The 23,344-nt window shown below is 38.9% G+C and overlaps 1 protein-coding gene across 5 annotated transcripts in view; it reads left to right on the top strand.

Annotated features, from left to right (window-relative positions):
• NEDD4 (NEDD4 E3 ubiquitin protein ligase) overlaps positions 1 to 23,344 on the top strand; it is a 151,174-nt gene that overhangs the window by 122,924 nt on the left and 4,906 nt on the right. For all 5 annotated transcript variants that reach the window (XM_081227370.1, XM_081227371.1, XM_081227369.1 and 2 more), the window contains 9 exons: positions 2,885 to 3,114; positions 4,080 to 4,201; positions 4,293 to 4,363; positions 11,858 to 11,953; positions 12,315 to 12,388; positions 12,674 to 12,734; positions 14,886 to 14,945; positions 15,031 to 15,138; positions 15,789 to 15,885. In XM_081227370.1, the coding sequence (XP_081083496.1) occupies positions 2,885 to 3,114; positions 4,080 to 4,201; positions 4,293 to 4,363; positions 11,858 to 11,953; positions 12,315 to 12,388; positions 12,674 to 12,734; positions 14,886 to 14,945; positions 15,031 to 15,138; positions 15,789 to 15,885 (919 nt within the window). The remainder of the gene's footprint in view (positions 1 to 2,884; positions 3,115 to 4,079; positions 4,202 to 4,292; positions 4,364 to 11,857; positions 11,954 to 12,314; positions 12,389 to 12,673; positions 12,735 to 14,885; positions 14,946 to 15,030; positions 15,139 to 15,788; positions 15,886 to 23,344) is intronic.

The following is a 23,344-nucleotide window of genomic DNA, read 5'->3' as shown; positions in this document are numbered from 1 at the left end:
TAAAATTATTTGGGATTTTAAATCTATTTTGACTTACTTGTCTGGTAAATATTTTCATTCTTAATGACAATGTACTGGTGGAATAGAAGCACTAGCTTCTCCATTTGCCAGTCTGAACACTTATAAGCATGTTACAGTATCTAATGGTTGATGAGGCAACAGGTCACATAACACAAAAACCATAATGAAAGCAGTAATATTTATTGAGCTTTCACTACATACCAGGCATTTTTCTTAACAAGTTACATGTATTATCTACGTGTAATCTCTACAATAACTCTATAAGAAGGGACTATTATTATCACATTTTAGATTGAGGAAACTGAGGCTCAGAGAAATTAGGCAATGTGATCAAGTTCCATGGTTATTAGTGGCAAAGCCAGAAACAAAGTGGTCTAGCGCCAGAGTCCATGCTCTTAAGCCACCTGACATATCAGATTGGTGATTAAGAGAAGAAATTACCCAGAATGCAACAAAGATACATAAAAAGATTAAAATTATGAAAGAAAGCTTAAGAAGCATGAAGCTGCTCCAGAAAGAGAGACTGGAGAGCCTGAGAAAGAGGCTGAGAATCTGAATCCTCAGTTTAACAAAATTTCCCAAGCAGGATTTAAAAAATAAAATCCCTATCTGGACACATCACAGCAAAAGAGCAAGATGGAGATGAAAATATCTAAATCAGTGCTCCAAAGCTTTGAGCTGTCTTTAACCTTTTCTTCTGCCTCATCCTTAACTTCTCATTAGTTAGGTATAAGGGTGGCTGATCACTACTGAGATCACTGCATGCCTGGTATCGTGTCAGCGCAAGAAATGCGTTATCCTAGTAAGTCCTGAAACAGCTCTCTGAGGGTCAGTATTGTTATTGTCCCTATTTTATAGGTGAGGAAATTAAGCCTTTGAAAAGATGTGTGAGGTGAAGTTGGGACTTGAACACAGTGTCCCCTGACTCTAGTACCCATGCATGGTCCACCACTCAGCTCAGAGGTGGAAAGTTCTCCTTCAGCCCTCTCTTCGTTGCCACTGCTCACTCACATGGTCCATTCGTCTTCTCTCACACCGTCTGTTTCAGGGGTCTTTCACTGACCAGCACGTTTCTTGTCTCTCCTTAAAAACACCCTTTACACTCGACGCCATCAGCCTCTGAGAACCCACCAGTCCCATCCTGTGGCTTCCTGCTCAGCAGCTCTTCCTGATCAGCCTTCACGCTGTCTACACTGTGGCCTCAGACTGCTTCTGCACCTTCTTGCACTCTAATCCCTCCTCTCCCTCCCCTCTTCCTTCTGTACCGTCCAGCTGTCAGATGACTTAGACCCCTCCTGCATGCTGCTGCTCAGTCCCTCTCTCCCTTCCCCTCTTTTTTTTTTTTTTTTTTTTTGTGGTACGCAGGCCTCTCACTGCTGCGGCCTCTCCCGTTGCGGAGCACAGGCTCCGGACGTGCAGGCTCAGCTGCCATGGCTCATGGGCCCAGCCGCTCCGCGGCATGTGGGATCCTCCCGGACCGGGGCACGAACCCGCGTCCCCCGCATCAGCAGGCAGACTCCCAACCACTGCACCACCAGGGAAGCCCTCTCCCTTCCCCTCTTGAAGTCTCCTTGATCGTCTCACTTGGAATTCATAGCTCAGTCTTTTTGCCCACAAGAACTTTGCTTCTATTTCTATTTTTAGCAATTTTCCTACTCTTTTAAATCTCAGAATTAGTAACATTTACATTTGTTTCTCACACACACACAAAATTATAAACTCCTTGAGAAAGTGACCACATCTTATGCCACGTTTTTATTCCCTTTTCCTCCCATCTCTGGCCCCACTGTGATACCTACCTAGCATGGGCCTAGCCCAGAGCGGGCCTTCAGTAAATGCTTGCTGAGTCACCTGCACTGTTTGCCTAGTGCCTAAAATTCTAAAATTCCTTTTCTCCAATCTTACCACTCTTTTAAATTGCATAAGCAGCAGAGGAAACTATGTTATGCTTATATCGCTATATAAACTGCTTGTATTATTATGTTTCTATAGGGCTTTCCACTTTTCTTAAATATATTGAGAGTGAAATTGATTTTTTTTTCCCTTAGAGCTAACCCTCTTTTTGAAGTGACAGGATATTTATAGTATGTTTTCTTTTCATGGTTTCCACATGAACGTTGCACACAAAGCACTCAAGAATAAAATATTCAGATATATTTCTATGTAATTTACAATAAGGTCTGCCTAAAAGCATAGTTGTCTACATTTGTCATATAAGCAAAGTATGTACAAAAGATGAGTGAGGCAACGGAGCTTATTCACTAAGAACAGAGACTCAGGAGCTAAGACTTTCTTAACTTGTATCTTTAGTTTCTTCACCCATAAAATGAAGACAATAATAGTAGCTTCTTCATAGTGTTATTATGAGGAGTAAATGAGTTAACCCATGAAAATGCTGGGAACAGTACTGGCACAGTCTGTAAATGTTAGCACCTGTTAATGAGTGAAGCGGGCAGGCTCCAAGGAGGAAAAGTGGAGGGCAGGGAAGAACCCTGAGCCAACAGGCACACAAGTAGCAGGCAGTGGCTAGACTGACTGCAGGTCACAGAATGGTCTTCTTCATTGGATCTTAAGATGGAAAGGACGGTTCATGAAGTGCCTTCACGTGAGCCTTATTACCACCATCAGTAGCTGCTTCTTTAGATGTGAAAATCAGAAGTCTATGTAATTAAGTGACTAGAGAAAATGCATGAGTTCTTTCATACTGTGGAGGAAATACAGACAATATACCTCGTCCTGTTTTCCCTGAAAAGGGATCTTGGGCACAGGGTAGAATACAATGAATTTTATAACGTTCATGAGAGAAATGTGTCGTCCTGTTGAATTGATCTAAACCATTAGTCTCTCTTCTCTGGGTTTTCAGAATGACATTCCAAACAAATTTGAAATGAAACTTCGCCGTGCAACTGTCCTTGAGGACTCTTACAGGAGAATTATGGGGGTCAAGAGAGCAGACTTCCTCAAGGCTAGACTGTGGATTGAGTTTGATGGCGAAAAGGGACTAGATTATGGAGGAGTCGCCAGAGAATGGTTCTTTCTGATTTCGAAGGAAATGTTTAACCCTTATTATGGGTTGTTTGAATATTCTGCTACGTAAGTACCTTTACAATGACTGTATACAGAAAGAAAATCACTGTTTTGAAAGTAACAGTGATATGATGCAAGGAAAATGTACATCACAATGTGTCAGAAAAGGGAGACTGTAACTAATGTTGTTTCAGAAATTACTTTTTTAAATTGTGAAATATACATAACATAAAATTTACCATTTTTATCATTTTAAGTATATAGTTCAGTGGCATTAAGTACAATACATTCATTGTTGTGTAACCATCACCACCATCCATCTGCAGAACTTTTCCATCATCCCAAACTGAAACTCCGTACCCTTTAAACACTATCTCCCCCATTCCCTGGCATTAACCATTCTACTTTCTGTCTCTATGAATTTGACTATTCTCAGTACCTCATATAAGGAGAATCATACAGTATTTGTTTTTCTGTAACTGACTTCATTAGCATAATGTCTTCAAGGTTTTATCCATGTAGCAGCATGTGGTAGAATTTCCTCCTTTTTGAAGGCTATGTAATACCCCATTATGTGTATATACCACATTTTGTTTATCCATTTATCTTTCAATAACATTTTGGATTGTTTCCACCTTTTGATCAAAATGACTATTTTTTTTTTTTTTTTTTTTTTTTTTTTTTATGCGGGCCTCTCACTCTTGTGGCCTCTCCCGTTGCGGAGCACAGGCTCCGGATGCGCAGGCCCAGCGGCCATGGCTCACGGGCCCAGCCGCTCCGCGGCATATGGGATCCTCCCAGACCGGGGCACGAACCCGTATCCCCTGCATCGGCAGGCGGACTCTCAACCACTGCGCCACCAGGGAGGCCCCAAAATGACTATTTTTAAAACCATTAAATCCAATGGTGTAATATGGTTCTAACAGAGGTAAACAACTCTGGAAAGAGGGAGATGATTTACAGTTATTTGTCATATTAAAATTTTTGTATGAAATATAGAAAGGAACATTTAAATGTGGTTATCTTTACAGGGATAATTATACCCTACAGATAAATCCCAACTCTGGATTGTGTAATGAAGATCACCTCTCTTACTTCAAGTTTATTGGCCGGGTAGCTGGGATGGCAGTTTATCATGGCAAACTGTTGGATGGTTAGTATTAAGCACAAAACTTTTTTTTTAATGTAATTATCTGATTTCTTTCACTTGGTAATCATGTTGAATATATTTGATTTTTTACAAGGCTTTTTCATCCGCCCATTTTACAAGATGATGCTGCACAAGCCAATCACACTTCATGATATGGAATCAGTGGTATGTCTTTTTCACTTATAATATAAAGTATGATATAACAGGCAACTGAATATTTTACAGGCTTACCTTTTAATAATGAAAAAAATCAATAGATGTTCCAAAATACAAATGAACATTTTCCCCAACATTTTATTATGAAAATTTTCTAACATATAATGAAATTGAAAGTATTTTACAATGGCTATGTGCATATCCACCACCCAGCTTACACAATTGGCTTTTTATCTGTACTCACTTGTCCACACCCCCATCCATCAATCCATCTTGGTTTTTTGATGCATTTCAAAGAAAGTTGCATATATCAGTAAACGTCTCCCTAAATACTTCAACATGTTATACATCAGTTTTACGCATCTCTTGCATCAGTTTTTGAATTGTGATTATTTGTGATGAATGGCATATGTTTTCAAAATGGCAGTCCAAAAGCAAGGCCTTGAGATTAGGCTACTACAAAGAAACAGAAACCCGATAAAAAGATCGGCTTGCAGGAGAGCACCAGAATCACAACTAACTGCTGAACAAGCAGGAAGACAGGAAGACACTGGAACTCACCAAAAAAGATACCCCACATCCAAAGACAAAGGAGAAGCCATGATGAGATGGTAGGAGGGGCGCAATCACAATAAAATCAAATCCTATAACTGCTGGGTGGGTGACTCACAAACTGGAGAACACTAATACCACAGAAGTCCACCCACTGGAGTGAAGGTTCTGAGCCCCACGTCAGGCTTCCCAACCTGGGGGTCCGGCAAAGGGAAGAGGAATTCCTAGAGAATCACACTTTGAAGGCTAGTGGGATTTGATTGCAGGACTTTGACAGGACTGGGGTAAACAGAGACTCCACTCTTGGAGGGCACACACAAAGTAGTTTGCACATGTGGACCCAGGGGAAGGAGCAGTGACCCCATAGGAGACTGAACCAGACCTACCTGCTAGTGTTGGAGGGTCTCCTGCAGAGGCGGGGGGTGGCTGTGTCTCACCATGAGGACAAGGACACTGGCAGCAGAAGTTCTGGGAAGTACTCCTTGGCATGAGCCCTCCCAGAGTCCACCATTAGCCCCACCAAAGAGCCCGGTAGTCTCCAGTGCTGGGTTGCCTCAGGTCAAACAACCAACAGGGAGGGAACCTAGCCCCACCCATCAGCAGACAAGCAGATTAAAGTTCTACTGAGTTCTGCCCACCAGAGCAACAGCCAGCTCTACCCACCACCAGTCCCTCCCATCAGGAAACTTGCACAAGCCTCTTAGATAGCCTCATCCACCAGAGGGCAGACAGCAGAAGCAAGAACTACAATCCTGCAGCCTGTGGAACAAAAACTACATTCACAGAAAGATAGACAAGATGAAAGGCAGAGGGCTATGTACCAGATAGAGGAACAAGATAAAACCCCAGATAAACAACTAAATGAAGTGGAGATAGGAAACGTGCCACAAAAAGAATTCAGAATAATGATAGTGAAGATGATCCAGGACCTCGGAAAAAGAATGGAGGCAAAGAATGAGAAGATGCAAGAAATGTTTAACAAACACCTAGAAAAATTAAAGAACAAACAAAACAGAGATGAACATACAATAACTGAAATGAAAAAAAAAAACCACTAGAAGGAATCAATAGCACAATAACTGAGGGAGAAGAACGGATAAGTGACCTGGAAGACAGAATGGTGGAATTCACTGCCGTGGAACAGAATAAAGAAAAAAGAATGAAAAGAAATGAAGACAGCCTAAGAGACCTCTGGGACAACAGTAAATGCAACAACATTCTCATTACAGGGGTCCCAGAAGGAGAAGAGAGAGAGAAAGGACCTGAGAAAATATTTGAAGAGATATAATCAAAAACTTCCCTAACATGGGAAAGGAAATAGCCACCCAAGTCCAGGAAGCACAGAGCGTCCCAGGCAGGATAAACCCAAGGAGAAACGCACTGACACATAGTAATCAAACTGGCAAAAATTAAAGACACAGAGAAACTATTGAAAGCAACAAGGGAAAAATGACCAATAACATACAAGGGAACTCCCATAAGGTTAACAGCTGATTTCTCAGCAGAAACTCTACAAGCCAGAAGGGAGTGGCATGATACACTTAAAGTGATGAAAGGAAAGAACCTACAACCAAGATTACTCTCACCAGCAAGGATCTCAGTCAGATTCAACGGAGATATCAAAAGCTTTACAGACAAGCAAAAGCTAAGAGAATTCAGCACCACAAAACCAGCTCTACAACAAATGCTAAAGGAACCTCTCTAGGTGGGAAACACAAGACAAAAAAGGACCTACAAACAGAAACCTGTAACAATTAAGAAAATGGTAATAGGAGCATACATATCGATAATTACCTTAAACATGAATGGATTAAATGCTCCAGCCGAAAGACACAGGCTCGCTGAATGGATACAAAAACAAGACCCATATATATGCTGTCTACAAGAGACGCACTTCAGACCTAGGGTCACATTCAGACTGAAAGTGAGGGGATGGAAAAAGATATTCCATGGAAATGGAAATCAAAAGAAAGCTGGAGTAGCAATACTCATATCAGATAAAATAGACTTTAAAACAAAGAATGTTACAAGAGACAAGGAAGGACACTACATAATGGTCAAGGGATCAATCCAAGAAGAAGATATAACAATTATAAATATATATGCACCCAACACAGGAGCACCTCAATACATAAGGCAACTGCTAACAGCTATAAAAGAGGAAATCGACAGTAACACAATAATAGTGGGGGACTTTAACACCTCACTTACACCAATGGACAGACCATCCAAACAGAAAATTAATAAGGAAACAGGAGCTTTAAATGACACAATAAACCAGATAGATTTTATTGATATTTATAGGACATTCCATCCAAAAACAGCAGATTATACTTTCTTCTCAAGTGTGCATGGAACATTCTCCAGGATAGATCACACCTTGGATCACAAGTTAAGCCTCACTAAATTCAAAAAAATTGAAATCATATCAAGCATCTTTTCTGACCACAACGCTATCAGATTACAAATCAATTACAGGGGGAAAAAATGTAAAAAACACAAACACATGGAGGCTAAGCAATGCGTTACTAAATAACCAAGAGATCACTGAAGAAATCAAAGAGGAGATCAGAAAATACCTAGAGACAAATGATAACGAAAACTCGATGATCCAAAACCTATGGGATGCAGCAAAAGCAGTTCTAAAAGGGAAGTTTATAGCTATACAAGCCTACCTCAAGAAACAAGAAAAATCTCAAATAAACAATCTAACCTTACACCTAAAGGAACTAGAGAATGAAGAACAAACCCCAAAATTTTCAGAAGGAAACAAATCATAAAGAGCAGAGCAGAAATAAATAGAAACAAAGAAAACAATAGCAAAGATCAATAAAACTAAAAGCTATTTCTTTGAGAAGATAAACAAAATACATAAACCAATACCCAGACTCATCAAGAAAAAGAGGGAGAGGACTCAAATTAATAAAATTAGAAATGAAAAAGAAGTTACAACAGACACTGCAGAAATACAAAGCATCCTAAGAGACTATTACCAGCAACTCTACGCCAATAAAATGGACAACCTGGAAGAAATGGATAGGTTCTTAGAAAGGTATAACCTTCCAAGACTGAACCAGCAAGAAATAGAAAATATGAACAGACCAATCACAAGTAATAAAATTGAAACTGTGATTTAAAATCTTCCAACAAAAAAAGCTCAGGCCCAGACAGCTTCACAGGTGAATTCTATCAAACATTTAGAGAAGAGCTAACACCCATCCTTCTCAAACTCTTCCAAAAAATTGCAGAGGAAGGAACACTCCCAAACCCATTCTATGAGGCCACTATCACCCTGTTACCAAAACGAGACAAAGATACTCAAAGAAAATTACAGAGCAGTATCACTGATGGATATAGATGAAAAATCCTCAACAAAATACTAGCAAACAGAATCCAACAACATATTAAAAGGATCATACACCATGATCAAGTGGGATTTATCCCAGGGATTCTTCAATATATGGAAATCAATCAGTGTGATACACCGTATTAACAAATTGATACACCATATTAACAAAATTCAACACCGATTTATGATAAAAACTCTCCAGAAAGTGGGCATAGAGAGAACCTACCTCAACATAATAAAGGCCATACATGACAAACCTACAGCAAACATCATTCTCAACGGTGAAAACCTGAAAGCATTTCCTCTAAGATCAGACAGAAGACAAGGATGTCCACTCTTGCCACTATTATTCAACATAGTTTTGGAAGTCATAGCCATGGCAATCAGAGGAGAAAAAGAAATAAAAGGAATACAAATTGGAAAAGAAGTGAAACTGTCACTGTTTGCAGATGACATGATACTATACATAGGGAATCCTAAAGATGCCACCAGAAAACTACTATACCTAATCAATGAATTTGGTAAAATTGCAAGATACAAGATTAATGCAAAGAAATATCTTGCATTCCTATACACTAATGATGAAAAATCTGAAAGAGAAATTAAGGAAACACTCCCATTTACCATTGCAACAAAAAGAATAAAATACCTAGGAATAAACCTACCTAAGGAGACAAAAGACATGTATGCAGAAAACTATAAGACACTGTTGAAAGAAATTAAAGATGATACAAACAGATGGAGAGATATACCATGTTTTTGGATTGGAACAATTAATATTTTGAAAATGACTATACTACCCAAAGCAATGTACAGATTCAATGCAATCTCTTATCAAATTACCAGTGGCATTTTTTACAGAACTAGAACAAAAAATCTTAAAATTTGTATGGAGACACAAAAGACCCCAAATACCCAAAGCAGTGTTGAGGGAAAAAAACGGAGCTGGAGGAATCAGACTCCTGGACTTCAGACTATACTACAAAGCTACAGTAATCAAGACAATATGGTACTGGCACAAAAACAGAAATATAGATCAATGGAACAGGATAGAAAGCCCAGAGATAAACCCAAGCACCTATGGTCAACCTATCTATGACAAAAGAGGAAAAGATATACGATGGAAAAAAGACAGTCTCTTCAATAAGTGGTGCTGGGAAAACTGGACAACTACATGTAAAAGAATGAAATGAGAATATTCCCTAACACCATACACAAAAATAAACTCAAAATGGATTAGAGACCTAAATGTAAGCCTGGACACTATTAAACTCTTAGAGGAAAACATAGGAAGAACGCTCTTTGACATAAATCACAGCAAGATCTTTTTTGATCCACCTCCTACAGTAATGGAAATAAAAACAAAAATAAACAAATGGGACCTAATGAAACTTAAAAGCTTTTGCAAAGCAAAGGAAACTGCAAACAAGACAAAAAGACAACTCTGAGAATGGGAGAAAATATTTGCAAATGAATCAACTGACAAAGGATTAATCTCCAAAATATATAAACAGCTCATGCAGCTCAATATTAAAAAAACAAACAATCCAATGAAAAATGGGCAGAAGACCTAAATAGACATTTCTCCAAAGAAGACATACAGATGGCCAAGAAGCACATCAAAAGCTGCTCAACATCTCTAATTATTAGAGAAATGCAAATCAAAACTACAATGAGGTATCACCTCACACCAGTTAGAATGGGCATCATCAGAAAATCTACAAACAACAAATGCTGGAGAGGGTGTGGGGAAAAGGAAACCCTCTTGCACTGTTGGTGGGAATGTAAATTGATACAGCCAGTATGGAGAACAGTATGGAGGTTCCTTATAAAACTAAAAATAGAATTACCATATGACCCAGCAATCCCACTACTGGGCATATACCCAGAGGAAACCATAATTCAAAAAGACACATGCACCCCAATGTTCATTGCAGCACAATTTACAATAGCCAGGACATGGAAGCAACCTAAATGCCCATCTACAGACAAATTGATAAAGAAGATGTGGTACATATATACAATGTAATATTACTCAGCCATCAAAAGGAATGAAATTGGGTCATTTGTAGAGACGTGGATGGATCTAGAGACTGTCATACAGAGTGAAGTAAGTCAGAAAGAGAAAAACAAATATCGTATATTAACGCATATATGTGGAACCTAGAAAAATGGTACAGATGAACCAGTTTGCAAGGCAGAAATTGAGACACAGATGTAGAGAACAAACGTATGGACACCAAGGGGAGAAGTGGCGGGGCAGGTGGTGGGGTGGGGCTGCGTGGTGGGAGGAATTTGGAGATTGGGATTGACATGTATACACTGATGTGTATAAAATGGATAACTAATAAGAACCTGCTATATAAAAAAATAAATAAAATTCAAAAAAAATTTATTATACCTATATGCCCTAGTGGATTAAAAAAAATGCTCACCAAAGAATGCTTATTCAAGGAATCAAGAAGTTGATGACTTATTTTGACCACCTGAAGTGGCAACCTGGGTCCATAAAAAAAAAAAATGACACATGCACCCCAATGTTCATTGCAGCACTATTTACAATAGCCAGGTCATGGAAGCAACCTAAATGCCCATCGACAGATGAATGGATAAAGAAGATGTGGTACATATATACAATGGAATATTACTCAGCCATCAAAAGGAATGAAATTGGGTCATTTGTAGAGACGTGGATGGATCTAGAGACTATCATACAGAGTGAAGTAAGGCAGAAAGAGAAAAAAAATGTTGTATATTAACGCATATATGTGGAACCTAGAAAAAATGGTACAGATGAACCATTTTTTGCAGGGCAGAAATTGAGACAGGTGTAGAGAACAAACGTATGGACACCGAGGGGGGAAAGTGAGGGGTGGGTGGTGGTGTGATGAATTGGGAGATTGGGATTGACATATATACACTAATATGTATAAAATGGATAACTAATAAGAACCTGCTGTATAAAAAAATAAATAAAAGAAACAGAAACCCAAGGATTAAATCCTTGACTATAACTTTGTAACCTACGCTGAATAGCATCACACAGTGTGTGAACACATGGATTCCAAGACCTGTCTGTGTTACCAAGTCCCATTTTTGTGACACATTATTTGTGTGAACAGTATAATTCTTCGTAAATCATAAAATTGCACAGTTATTGGTGTTGGTTAACTGAAGTTTTGTATTTAATTTGAGATTTTTCTTCAACCTGGGCCGGGTATAAATAACAGCCTCCTCAGAGCTGCTTAAACACTTCAGTCTCACAGGCCATGTGAAACAGGTGTTGAGTGCTCCTGAGTAGCCATAGCAGTTAGGCTTCATGTCAAAACTGACGCTTTAACTGGATAATAAAATCTGTACCTCCGCTACTTCCAAACAGAGATAGACTTCGAAACTTTTAAGCAGGCACCACGCTATTGATATATGCACTTATACTTACTGGTCATTCATCTCTTTGTAATGCTTGTGTGTGTGTGTAAAAGATGTCCAACTGACCTTTTCATCTTTTGTCCAGTGATTCAGACCCTCAGCATACTTTCTCTGCAGATTCAGGTATCTTCTTTCTATATACAAATTTTAAATATGCAATCTTTCCCATTTAGGATAGTGAGTATTACAATTCACTAAGATGGATTCTTGAAAACGATCCAACAGAACTGGACCTCAGGTTTGTCATAGATGAAGAACTTTTTGGACAGGTTTGTAAATTTTGATTAATTAAAATGGTACATAAATTGTAGAACTTTAGAACTTAAGTTTAATAACTTAAGTGAAATGTTATAACTTAGGTTTAGATGTTAAATAATGCATATACTCAACATATTTCTGCACTCTATTTTTAAATTTATTTTCCAGTAACGAAAGCTGTCTCCCAGAAAGAATTTCTGCTTCTTTAACATTTGACTCATTCCATATTTATTTTAGTAAAACTAATATTTCAAGTTTTCTTAGCTTTTGAATGGATTTAATTTAAAACACCAGATTTCTGGTATAACTATCATATTTATACTTAATTTTTTTCACTAAAATAACATATCAAGGCATCATGCTTAATTTTAGACCCATCAACATGAGTTGAAAAATGGCGGATCAGAAATAGTCGTCACCAATAAGAACAAAAAGGAATATATTTAGTAAGTATTTTGTTGTAAGTATTTTACTCTATTTAGTAAATTCTTTATTGGAAATAATTTTATACTTCTTTCTGGGAAGACTCTTTGTACCTTCTTTCTCTTACCCCAGAGTCAGAGCCTCAATGTTCTTTTTTTCTTTCTGTAACCATGTCATATTACTCACTCATGTTCAGTTTTTGCCTTGGGCTTAGCTAGTCTTTATTTTTTGTTTCTAACCAGAATACATGTACCTTAACAGTTTTCCTTTTTTCCTGTGAAAAAGATGAAATGTTTTATTTCTTTTAGTCTTGTAATACAATGGCGATTTGTAAACCGAATCCAGAAGCAAATGGCTGCTTTTAAAGAGGTACTCATTTTGTTTCCTCTTCTATAATTTCAAAGTACAGTCCGTACGTTTTAAATATTGGGCCTTATCATGTCAGAGAAAAAGTTGTATATGACTTTTTAAAACCATTTTAAATTAATTTTCATACTGACAAAATATTAAATGAATAGATGTTGAGTTAAAACGCAATCATTCAAGAAATGCATGCAATAAACAGTCCTCCTTAACACGGATCCCCCTCAGCTTTCCCAGTCCCACTCCCCTCACCTTAAGTAACCCTAGGTGAACAAAGGAACAAGAGTGCTAGAGGGATGGTGGAATATACTATTTGTTTCTTTTCCTAAATGGGGTCACATCATACATGTTGGTTTGTGACTCACTTTCTTCTCTTATCAAATACTTATTGGAGGTCTTTACATGTCAAGATATATAGCGACCTTTCTTTGTGGCTGCCTTTTATTCATACTCTAAATTCATAAGTTATTTAAACTTCCCAATTGATAGACATTTAGGCTGTTGTCAGGGCATTCATTTCCTAAGCTAACTAAAAGTCTTCTGTTAAATATTTATCACATACTTTTTCATTTATTCAACATTGAGCACTGACTATGTCTGGTGCTATGCAAGAGGCAAAAAGACATAGGTCCTGCTGTCAAGGAGCAGAGACTCTAAAGGTGGAAATGGACAGAGGGAAGGCTGCAGTACTAGGTGAGCAGAGAAGAGAGGTAGAAACCAGAGCAAAGAGAGGTGGAGGCAGGGGAGGGGAGGGCTCGAGGGATCGGCCAGCCACAGAGAGGAAATGCAATTCTAAGCAGAGGGAGCAGCACCTGTGAAGTGTGGCAGTAAGACAGACTGGGCACACGTTAGAGAGAATACAAGCAATTGCTGTACTGGATAAGAGGATGCAAGAGGTGAAATTAAGCCTGGAGAGACGGGAAGAACCAGATGATGGGGGGCCTGTTTGTTCGGAGTTTTCTCTGAAGTCCAGTGAGGGAAGAAGGTGGCATTAAAGGCTATTAACAATAGAACACCAGGATTCAGTGTATTGATACATTTTGGTCAGATCATTCTGGAAGTGGTATGTAGTGAGCTAGAGAGGGCAAGACGAGCCGCAGAGGTTAGTTGGAAAGTGCTGCAGTAATCCCGGGGAGAAATGGTAAGGACAGTGGGAAGAAAGCCGTGTGTGCACGTGAGTGGCTCTCAGGAAGGGAGATCTATAGCTTAGGCTGATTTAAAGGTTAGAGATCTGGGGATCCTCTGCATGTGTGTAGCGGAGGTGTGGACTAGACAAGATGGAAAATTCAAAAGAACAGTAAGAACGGTGTAAGTGGATGGCCACACGTGGGGATGTGGGAACACCAACATTTATGGAACGGACAGGAGAAACAGAGACATCAAAGGAAATCAGCAAAGGCACAGAGACATAGGAGGAAAACCATCAACAATAGCAGAGTTTCGAAAACAAAGGTGTTGTCAACAATATCATAGTGCAGAGAAGTCAAATAAGATAGGGAACTAAAAAGCGTATATTAGATTAGCTGCAAAGCTGTCTTTGAGTTTCTCCAGGACACCTTCAGGGAAGCATTGATGAAGAGGTCAGATTGCAGTGGTTGAGGGATAGATGGGGGTGAGCGAGGGGATTTGGAAATGCGTAGTAACACTGTCCAGAACGTGGAGAGCGGAAAGAGGGGCTTGCTTTCTTGTTTTGTTTTTAAGGTAGAAAAGGCTTGAACAAATTTAGATGCATCAAAAGTGAGCTAATAAAGGTTTAGTGATGACATCCTTGAGGAAGCAGATGAAGCACAGAGAGGAAGTGGTCCCTCTCTCCACAGCAGTGGGGAAGAGGCTCTCGTGGATGTTGGTGCTGGTTGGTACGTGGGGATGCAGAAGGTTGAGGGAATTCCATCCTGCAGAATTGCCTCTATTTTCTCTCTCAAGTAGAAATTATCTGCTGTAAAGAAGGGGTGACGTGGAGGAAGAGGAGGCTTAAAAATTGTGGGGAAGTTTTAAAATAGCCACTTTGAGGAATCAGTGAGAGAACAGACATGTATACTTTCTTGCCAACACTGAAATGTCAGTTAAGAGCCCATGAATGTGTGGTGGAAGAAGACTAAGTATGGGATTGTCCATTGACCCCACTGACCAGGGTTTTAAATATATTCTTTCTACTAGGGATTTTTTGAACTGATACCACAGGATCTCATCAAAATTTTTGATGAAAATGAACTAGAGGTAAGAAATATTGTTTTTATCTTAAAACAGGACTTTTGTTCCCATTATTTTTCATGTCTACAGTTTGACATTTCTTATTACGTAGCTTCTGATGTGTGGCTTGGGAGATGTCGATGTGAATGACTGGAGAGAACACACAAAGTACAAAAATGGCTACAGTGTAAATCATCAAGTCATCCAGTGGTTTTGGAAGGTAATGGAAAGCTTCTATTTTCATAAATTACTTTTCAGTAGATTCAATCATATTTAACTATACTAGTGGATCACATAGAGATACGACAAAAAATATATATAGCCCTGCCAAAATTATCTTTGATTTTGTACTGTATATGTTTACCTTCTGGATATGGTTCCAATCTCCATACATATTTTTAGATAAGTAAAATGTGCAGAATGTAGTAAGTGGCAGTGACAGCTGAGATAGGCACTTGATTCCTTACTAAAGTTGGGACTCTTCAAGGGAACTTGTAATAACCTGCAGTGTATTCTCTGGGACTCCTGCATGGCTCCTTGGAATGTGATTTTCCATCTTATACAGAAATGTGTATGCTATTCAATAATACCAGTAAATAATAATTTTTTAAAAGCCGTGAGTCACATCTGAGAGGAAATGTTGTCACTTTATTAGGCTATAATCCCATTCTAAAGAGTTACCATGTAGCCTTGGAAATGAAGTTTCAAGAACTTCGTGAACCACCCATAAGCACAACTTGAACTAAAACATGCAAATTTCATAAGTGATCATTAATGCTCTAACTAAATTCTGATAGCCTATTTTTCAGGATAGTTTTGTTACCGTTTTTTCCCAGTGATGTTCCTAAGTTCTGCTTTTATCTTTTGCAGGCTGTTTTAATGATGGACTCAGAAAAAAGAATACGATTACTTCAGTTTGTCACTGGCACGTCCCGTGTGCCTATGAATGGATTTGCTGAACTGTATGGTAAGGATTTCCATAGATCATAAAAAGATGGAGCTTATGGCAGTTGTCTTTTTCATGGCTAACTAGTCTTCAAGCTTCTATCATTTATACAAATATTTAGCTTAATTTTAAAAATTAAGATTTTAAAATGATTATAATTAAATACACTGAAGTAGGTCAAAATATATGTACACCTTCTAATCAGATAGCAAAGGAGAAAACTGGAAACATGAAATGACTCAAGTTACTTCCCATTCTTGAATTTTAAATTTGATTCCCACCCTGCATTCCATTACAGAAAAAGCATTGCCTGTAGTGTGACAGTTTAGGGCAGGCAGCGTGTAAAGTTCCACAGGGTGTTAATAAGCGTACAACAAAACACAGAGAGTATTATAGTAGAATACATTTGGGGAAAAGAACAGACTAAATGAAGTTAAATATTCTGTTTATTGGAAGGACATTTACTTGCTTTTAAAGATACCAAGAAGAACAAATCTTTGAGAGAAAGTAGAGCCAAGATTGGAGCCCTACTGTCCCCTCCTTGGTAAACCTGGTTTCCTTGTTAAGCTTCATTTATATCTGTTTGCAGAACCTGTCAAACAGCTGCCACTTCTCCACCTAGAGTAACCACTTCCAGTAGGAAGGCTGAGACAAGAGCTTTGCTGCTCACCAATGTGCTCATTGGAAAGACAAATCCAGTTAAGCAGGGCAAACACCACTTCCATCTCTAGATCCACTGCCCTCTTTTATGCAGCCCAGGCCTACAGCCATCCACCGATATCATGAATTTTTTGGAACTTGGGGGAGATATCCCACACACAGGTCCAGAGTTATTAGTGTTAGAATATAAATTCAAATTCTTAAGGGTTTACAAAAGAAGTAGAAGTTGCTTCAGAATGTTAATATTACAGTGCAGTATTATCTAGCCAATAAAAAGTATGTTACATTTTTTTAACATCTTTATTGGACTATAATTCCTTTACAATGGTGTGTTAATTTCTGCTGTATCACAAAGTGAATTAGCTATACGTATACTTATATCCCCATATCCCCTCCCTCTTGTGTCTTCCTCCCACCCTCCCTATCCCACCCCTCTAGGTGGTCACAAAGCACCGAGCTGATCTCCCTGTGCTATGCGGCTGCTTCCCACTACCTATCTGTTTTACATTTGTTAGTATATATAAGTCCATGCCACTATCTCACTTCGTCCCAGCTTACCCTTCCCCCTCCCTGTGTCCTCAAGTCCATTCTCTACATCTGCATCTTTATTCTTGTCCTGCCCCTAGGTTCTTCAGAACCTTTTTTTTTCTTTAGATTACATGTATATGTGTTAGCGTACAGTATTTGTTGTTCTCTTTCTGACTTACTTCACTCTGTATGACAGACTCTAGGTCCATCCACCTCACTACAAATAAATCAATTTTGTTTCTTTGTATGGCTGAGTAATATTCCATTGTATATATGTGCCACATCTTTATCCATTCATCTGTCGATGGACACTTAGGTTGTTTCCATGTCATGGCTATTGTAAATAGTGCTGCAGTGAACATTTGTGGTACATGACTCTTTTTGAATTATGGTTTTCTCAGGGTATATGCCCAGTAGTGGGATTGCTGGGTCATATGGTAGTTCTATTTTAAGTTTTTTAAGGAACTTCTGTACTGTTCTCCATAGTGGCTGTATCAATTTACATTCCCACCAACAGTGCAAGGGGGTTCCCTTTTCTCCACACCCTCTCCAGCATTTATTGTTTGTAGACTTTTTGATGATGGCCATTCTGACCAGTGTGAGGTGATACCTCATTGTAGTTTTGATTTGCATTTCTCTAGTGATTAGTGATGTTGAGCATCCTTTCATGTGTTTGTTGGCAATCTGTATATCTTCTCCAAAGAAATGTCTATTTAGGTCTTCTGCCCATTTTTGGATTGGGTTGTTTGTTTTTTTGATATTGAGCTACATGAGCTGCTTGTATATTTTGGAGATTAATCCTTTGTCAGTTGCTTCGTTTGCAAATATTTTCTCCCATTCTGAGGGTTGTCTTTTGGTCTTGTTTATGGTTTCCTTTGCTGTGCAAAAGCTTTTAAGTTTCATTAGGTCCCATTTGTTTATTTTTGTTTTTATTTCCCTTTCCCTAGGAGGTGGGTCAAAAAGGATCTTGCTGTGATTTATGTCATAGAGTGTTCTACCTATGTTTTCCTCTAAGAGTTTGATAGTTTCTGGCCTTACATTTAGGTCTTTAATCCATTTTGAGTTTATTATTGAGTATGATGTTAGGGAGTGTTCTAATTTCATTCTTTTACATGCAGCTGTCCAATTTTCCCAGCACCACTTATTGAAGAGGCTGTCTTTTCTCCATTGTATACTCTTGCCTCCTTTATGAAAGATAAGGTGACCATATGTGTGTGGGTTTATCTCTGGGCTTTCTATCCTGTTCCATTGATCTATATTTATGTTTTTGTGTCAGTACCATACTATCTTGATTACTACTACTTCAGACTATAGTATAGTCTGAAGTCAGGGAGCCTGATTCCTCCAGCTCCGTTTCTCTTTCTCAAGATTGCTTTGGCTATTCGGGGTCTTTTGTGTTTCAATACAGATTGTGAAATTTTTAGTTCTAGTTCTCTGAAAAATGCCATTGGTAGTTTGATAGAGATTGCACTGAATCTGTACATTGCTTTGGATAGTAGAGTCATTTTCACAATGTTGATTCTTCCCATCCAAGAACATGGTATATCTCACCATCTGTTTTTATCATCTTTAATTTCTTTCATCAGTGTCTTATAGTTTTCTGCATACAGGTCTTTTGTCTCCTTAGGTGGGTTTATTCCTAGATATTTTATTCTTTTTATTGCAGTGGTAAATAGGAGTGTTTCCTTGATTTCTATTTCAGATTTTTCATCATTAGTGTATAGGAATGCAAGAGATTTCTGTGCATTAATTTTGTATCCTGCAACTTTACCAAATTCATTGATTAGCTCTAGTAGTTTTCTGGCGGCATCTTTAGGATTCTCTTTGTATAGTATCATGTCATCTGCAAACAGTGACAGTTTCACTTCTTCTTTTTCAATTTGTATTCCTTTTATTTCTTTTTCTCCTCTTATTGCCGTGGCTAGGACTTCCAAAACTGTGTTGAATAATAGTGGCAAGAGTGGACATCCTTGTCTTGTTCCTGATCTTAGAGGAAATGCTTTCAGTTTTTCACCATTGAGAATGATGTTTGCTGTAGGTTTGTCATATATGGCCTTTATTATGTTGAGGTAGGTTCCCTCTGTGCCCACTTTCTGGAGAGTTTTTATCATAAATGGGTGTTGAATTTTGTCGAAAGCTTTCTCAGCATCTACTGAGATGATCATATTGTTGTTTTTTTTTTGCTGTATGCGGGCCTCTCACTGTTGTGGCCTCTTCCGTTGCGGAGCACAGTCTCCGGACGCACAGGCTCAGCGGCCATGGCTCAGGGGGCCAGCCGCTCCGCGGCATGTGGGATCTTCCCGGACCGCGGCACGAACCCGCATCCCCTGCATCGGCAGGCGGACTCTCAACCACTGCGCCACCAGGGAAGCCCGATCATATTGTTTTTATCCTTCAGTTTGTTATTATGGTGTATCACACTGATTGATTTGCATATATGGAAAAGTCCTTGCATCTCTGGGATAAACCCCACTTGATCGTGGTGTATCAACTTTTAATGAGTTGTTGGATTCTGTTTGCTAGTATTTTGTTGAGGATTTTTTCATCTATATTCACCAGTGATACTGGTAATTTTCTTTTTTTGAGTATCTTTGTCTGGTTTTGGTGTCAGGGAGGCAGTGGCCTCATAGAATGAGTTTGGGAGTGTTCCTTCCTCTGCAATTTTTTGGAAGAGTTTGAGAAGGATGGGTGTTAGCTCTTCTCTAAATGTTTGATAGAATTCACCTGTGAAGCCATCTGGTCCTGGGCTTTTGTTTGTTGGAAGATTTTTAATCACAATTTCAATTTCAGTGCTTGTGATTGGTCTGTTTCTGTATTCTGTTTCTTCCTGGTTCAGTCTCAGAAGGTTGTGCTTTTCTAAAAATTTTTCCATTTCTTCCAGGTTGTCCATTTTATTGGCATATACTTGCTTGTAGTAATCTCACATGATCCTTTGTATTTCTTCAGTGTCAGTTGTTACTTTTCCTCTTTAATTTCTAATTCTGTGTCTGGCTAGTGGTTTATCAATTTTGTTTATCTTCTCAAAGAACCAGCTTTTAGTTTTATTGATCTTTGCTATTGTTTCCTTCATTTCTTTTTCATTTATTTCTGATCTGGTCTTTCTGATTTCTTTCCTTCTGCTAACTTTGGGGGTTTTTTTGTTCTTCTTTCTCTAATTGCTTTAGGTGTAAGTTTAGGGTGTTTATTTGAGATTTTTCTTGTTTCTTGAGGTAGGATTGTATTGCTATAAACTTCCCTCTTAGAACTGCTTTTGCTGCATCCCATAGGTTTTGGGTTGTTGTGTTTTCATTGTCATTTGTTTATAGAGTTTTTTGATTTCCTCTTTGACTTCTTCAGTGATCTCTTGGTTATTTAGTAGAGTATTGATTAGTCTCCATGTATTTGTATTTTTTACCGTTTTTTTCCTGTAATTGATATCTAGTCCTATAGTGTTGTGGTTGCAAAAGATACTTGATACGATTTCAATTTTCTTAAATTTACCAAGGCTTGATTTGTGACCCAGGATATGATCTATCCTGAAGAATATTCCATGAGTGCTTGAGAAGAAAGTGTATTCTGTTGTTTTGGGGTGGAATGTCCTATAAATATCAATTAAGTCCATCTTGTTTAATGTGTCATTTAAAGCTTGTGTTTCCTTATTTATTTATTTTTGTTTTGTTTTGTTTTGTTTTGTTTTTGGCGGTACGTGGGCCTCTCACTGTTGTGGCCTCTCCTGTTGCAGAGCACAGGCTCCGGACTTGCAGGCTCAGCGGCCATGGCTCACGGGCCCAGCCGCTCTGCGGCATGTGGGATCCTCCCGGACCGGGGCACAAACCTGTGTCCCCTGCATCAGCAGGCGGACTCTCAACCACTGCGCCACCAGGGAAGCCCCTTATTTATTTTCATTTTGGATCATCTGTCCATTGGTGAAAGTGGGGTGTTAAAGTCCCCTACTATGATTGTGTTACTGTCACTTTCCCCTTTTATGGTTGTTAGCCTTTGCCCTATGTATTGAGGTGCTCCTATGTTGGGTGCATAAATATTTACAATTGTTATATCATCTTCTTGGATTGATCCCTTGATCATTATGTAGTGTCCTTCTTTGTCTCTTGTAATAGTCTTTATTTTAAAGTCTATTTCGTCAGATATGAGAATTGCTACTCCAGCTTTCTTTTTATTTCCATTTGCATGGAATATCTTTTTTTCCATCCCCTCACTGTCAGTCTGTATGTGTCCCTAGGTCTGAAGTGGGTCTCCTGTAGGCAGCATGTATACGGGTCTTGTTTTTGTATCCATTCAGCCAGTCTTTGTCTTTTGGTTGGAGCATTTAATCCATTTACATTTAAGGTAATTACTGATGTGTATGTTCCTATTACCATTTTCTTAATTGTTTTGGGTTTGTTATTGTAGGTCTTTTCCTTCTGTTGTGTTTCTTGCCTAGAGAAGTTCCTTTAGCATTTGTTGTAGTGCTGAATTCTCTTAGCTTTTGCTTGTCTGTATAGGTTTTAATTTCTCCATCGAATCTGAATGAGATCCTTGCTGGGTAGAGTAATCTTGGTTGTAGGCTTTTCCCTTTCATCACTTTAAATATGTCCTGCCACACCCTTCTGGCTTGCAGAGTTTCTGCTGAAGGATCAGCTGTTAACCTTATGGGGATTCCCCTGTATATTATTTGTTGCTTTTCCCTTGCTGCTTTTAATAATTTTTCTTTGTGTTTAATTTTTAATAGTTTGATTAATATGTGTCTTGGCATGTTTCTCCTTGGATTTATCTTGTATGGGACCCTCTGCGTTTCCTGGACTTGACTGAGTATTTCCTTTCCCATATTAGCAAAGTTTTCAACTATAATCTCTTCAAATACTTTCTCAGTCCCTTTCTTTTTCTCTTCTTCTTCTGTGACCCCTATATTTTGAATGCTGCTGCATTTAATGTTGTCCCAGAGGTCTCTGAGACTGTCCTCAATTCTTTTCATTCTTTTTTCTTTATTCTGCTCTGCAGTAGTTATTTCCACTATTTTATCTTCCAGATCACTTATCCTTTCTTCTACCTCAGTTATTCTGCTATTGATTCCTTCTAGAGAATTTTTCATTTAATTTATTGTGTTGTTCATAATTGTTTGTTTGCTCTTTAGTTCTTCTAGGACCTTGTTAAACGTTTCTTGTATTTTCTCCATTCTATTCCCAAGATTTTGGATCATCTTTACTTTCATTACTCTGAATTCTTTTTCAGGTAGACGCCTGTTTCCTCTTCATTTGTTTGGTCTGTTAGGTTTTTACCTTGCTCCTTCATCTGCTGTGTATTTCTCTGTCTTCTCATTTTGCTTAACTTACTGTGTTTGGGGTTCACAGGCTTCTGGTTCATAGTTTCCATTGTTTTTGGTGTCTGACCCCAGTGAGTAAGGTTGGTTCAGTGGGTTGTGTAGGCTTCCTGGTGGAGAGGACTGGTGCCTGTGTGTTGATGGTTGAGGCTGGATCTTGTCTTTCTGGTGGGCGGGACCACATCCAGTGGTGTGTTTTGGGGTGTCTGTGAACTTATTATGATTTTAGGCAGCCTCTCTGGTAATGGGTGGGGTTGTGTTCCCGTCTTGCTAGTTGTTTGGCATGGGGTGTCCAGCACTGTAGCTTGCTGGTTGTTGAGTGTAGCTGGGTGTTAGCGTTGAGATAGAGATCTCTGGGAGAGCTCTCACCAACTGATATTATGAGGGGCTGGGAGGTCTCTTGTGGACCAATGTCCTGAACTCAGCTCTCCCACCTCAGAGGCTCAGGCCTGTCACCTGGCCGGAGCACCAAGATCCTGGGTCATCCTGGAGAAGATGGACTGAAGCCAGGAGAAAGCTAGATGGGAGACCTGTCAGAAGGCTTGTTTGGTGAGATCAGGCAAAGGATGGTGACATTCTGTACCCAGGCTCTACTCGCGAAGGGGGAAGGGGTGCCTCAGGAAGCCAAGTGCGAACTTCCACGCAAAAGTATGTTACATTGATATTGGTTGACTTACAGGAAGTTTTCCAGATGGATTGTTTAGGTGAGAGAATCAAGAGGAAGGGAAATATGATTCCATGCTATGGAAAACACAATGACAAAAGTACTGAAATTTTAACTGTATGGATAATTGTGATGGGTGATGTGTGAAAAGCAATGCTTTTTGAGAAAAGAGTAATATGGAAAATTTAGGTATTTTTAGTGCTGCTTCTGACAGTTATCCTCACACACACATATTTGGATATGAGTCTAAGACATCAGAGAAGTATGGAAGGTGTCTCATCGTGTTGTCAGCATTGATGACCTGGGAGGTTGGAGGATGTTGAGAATTGGAG

Source organism: Mesoplodon bidens, assembly GCF_964165515.1.
Source record: "Mesoplodon bidens genome assembly, chromosome: 3".
Taxonomy (NCBI): Eukaryota; Metazoa; Chordata; class Mammalia; order Artiodactyla; family Ziphiidae; genus Mesoplodon; species Mesoplodon bidens.
The sequence above is the reverse complement of the archived record's forward strand: the minus strand, read 5'-3'. Positions and strand labels throughout refer to the sequence as shown.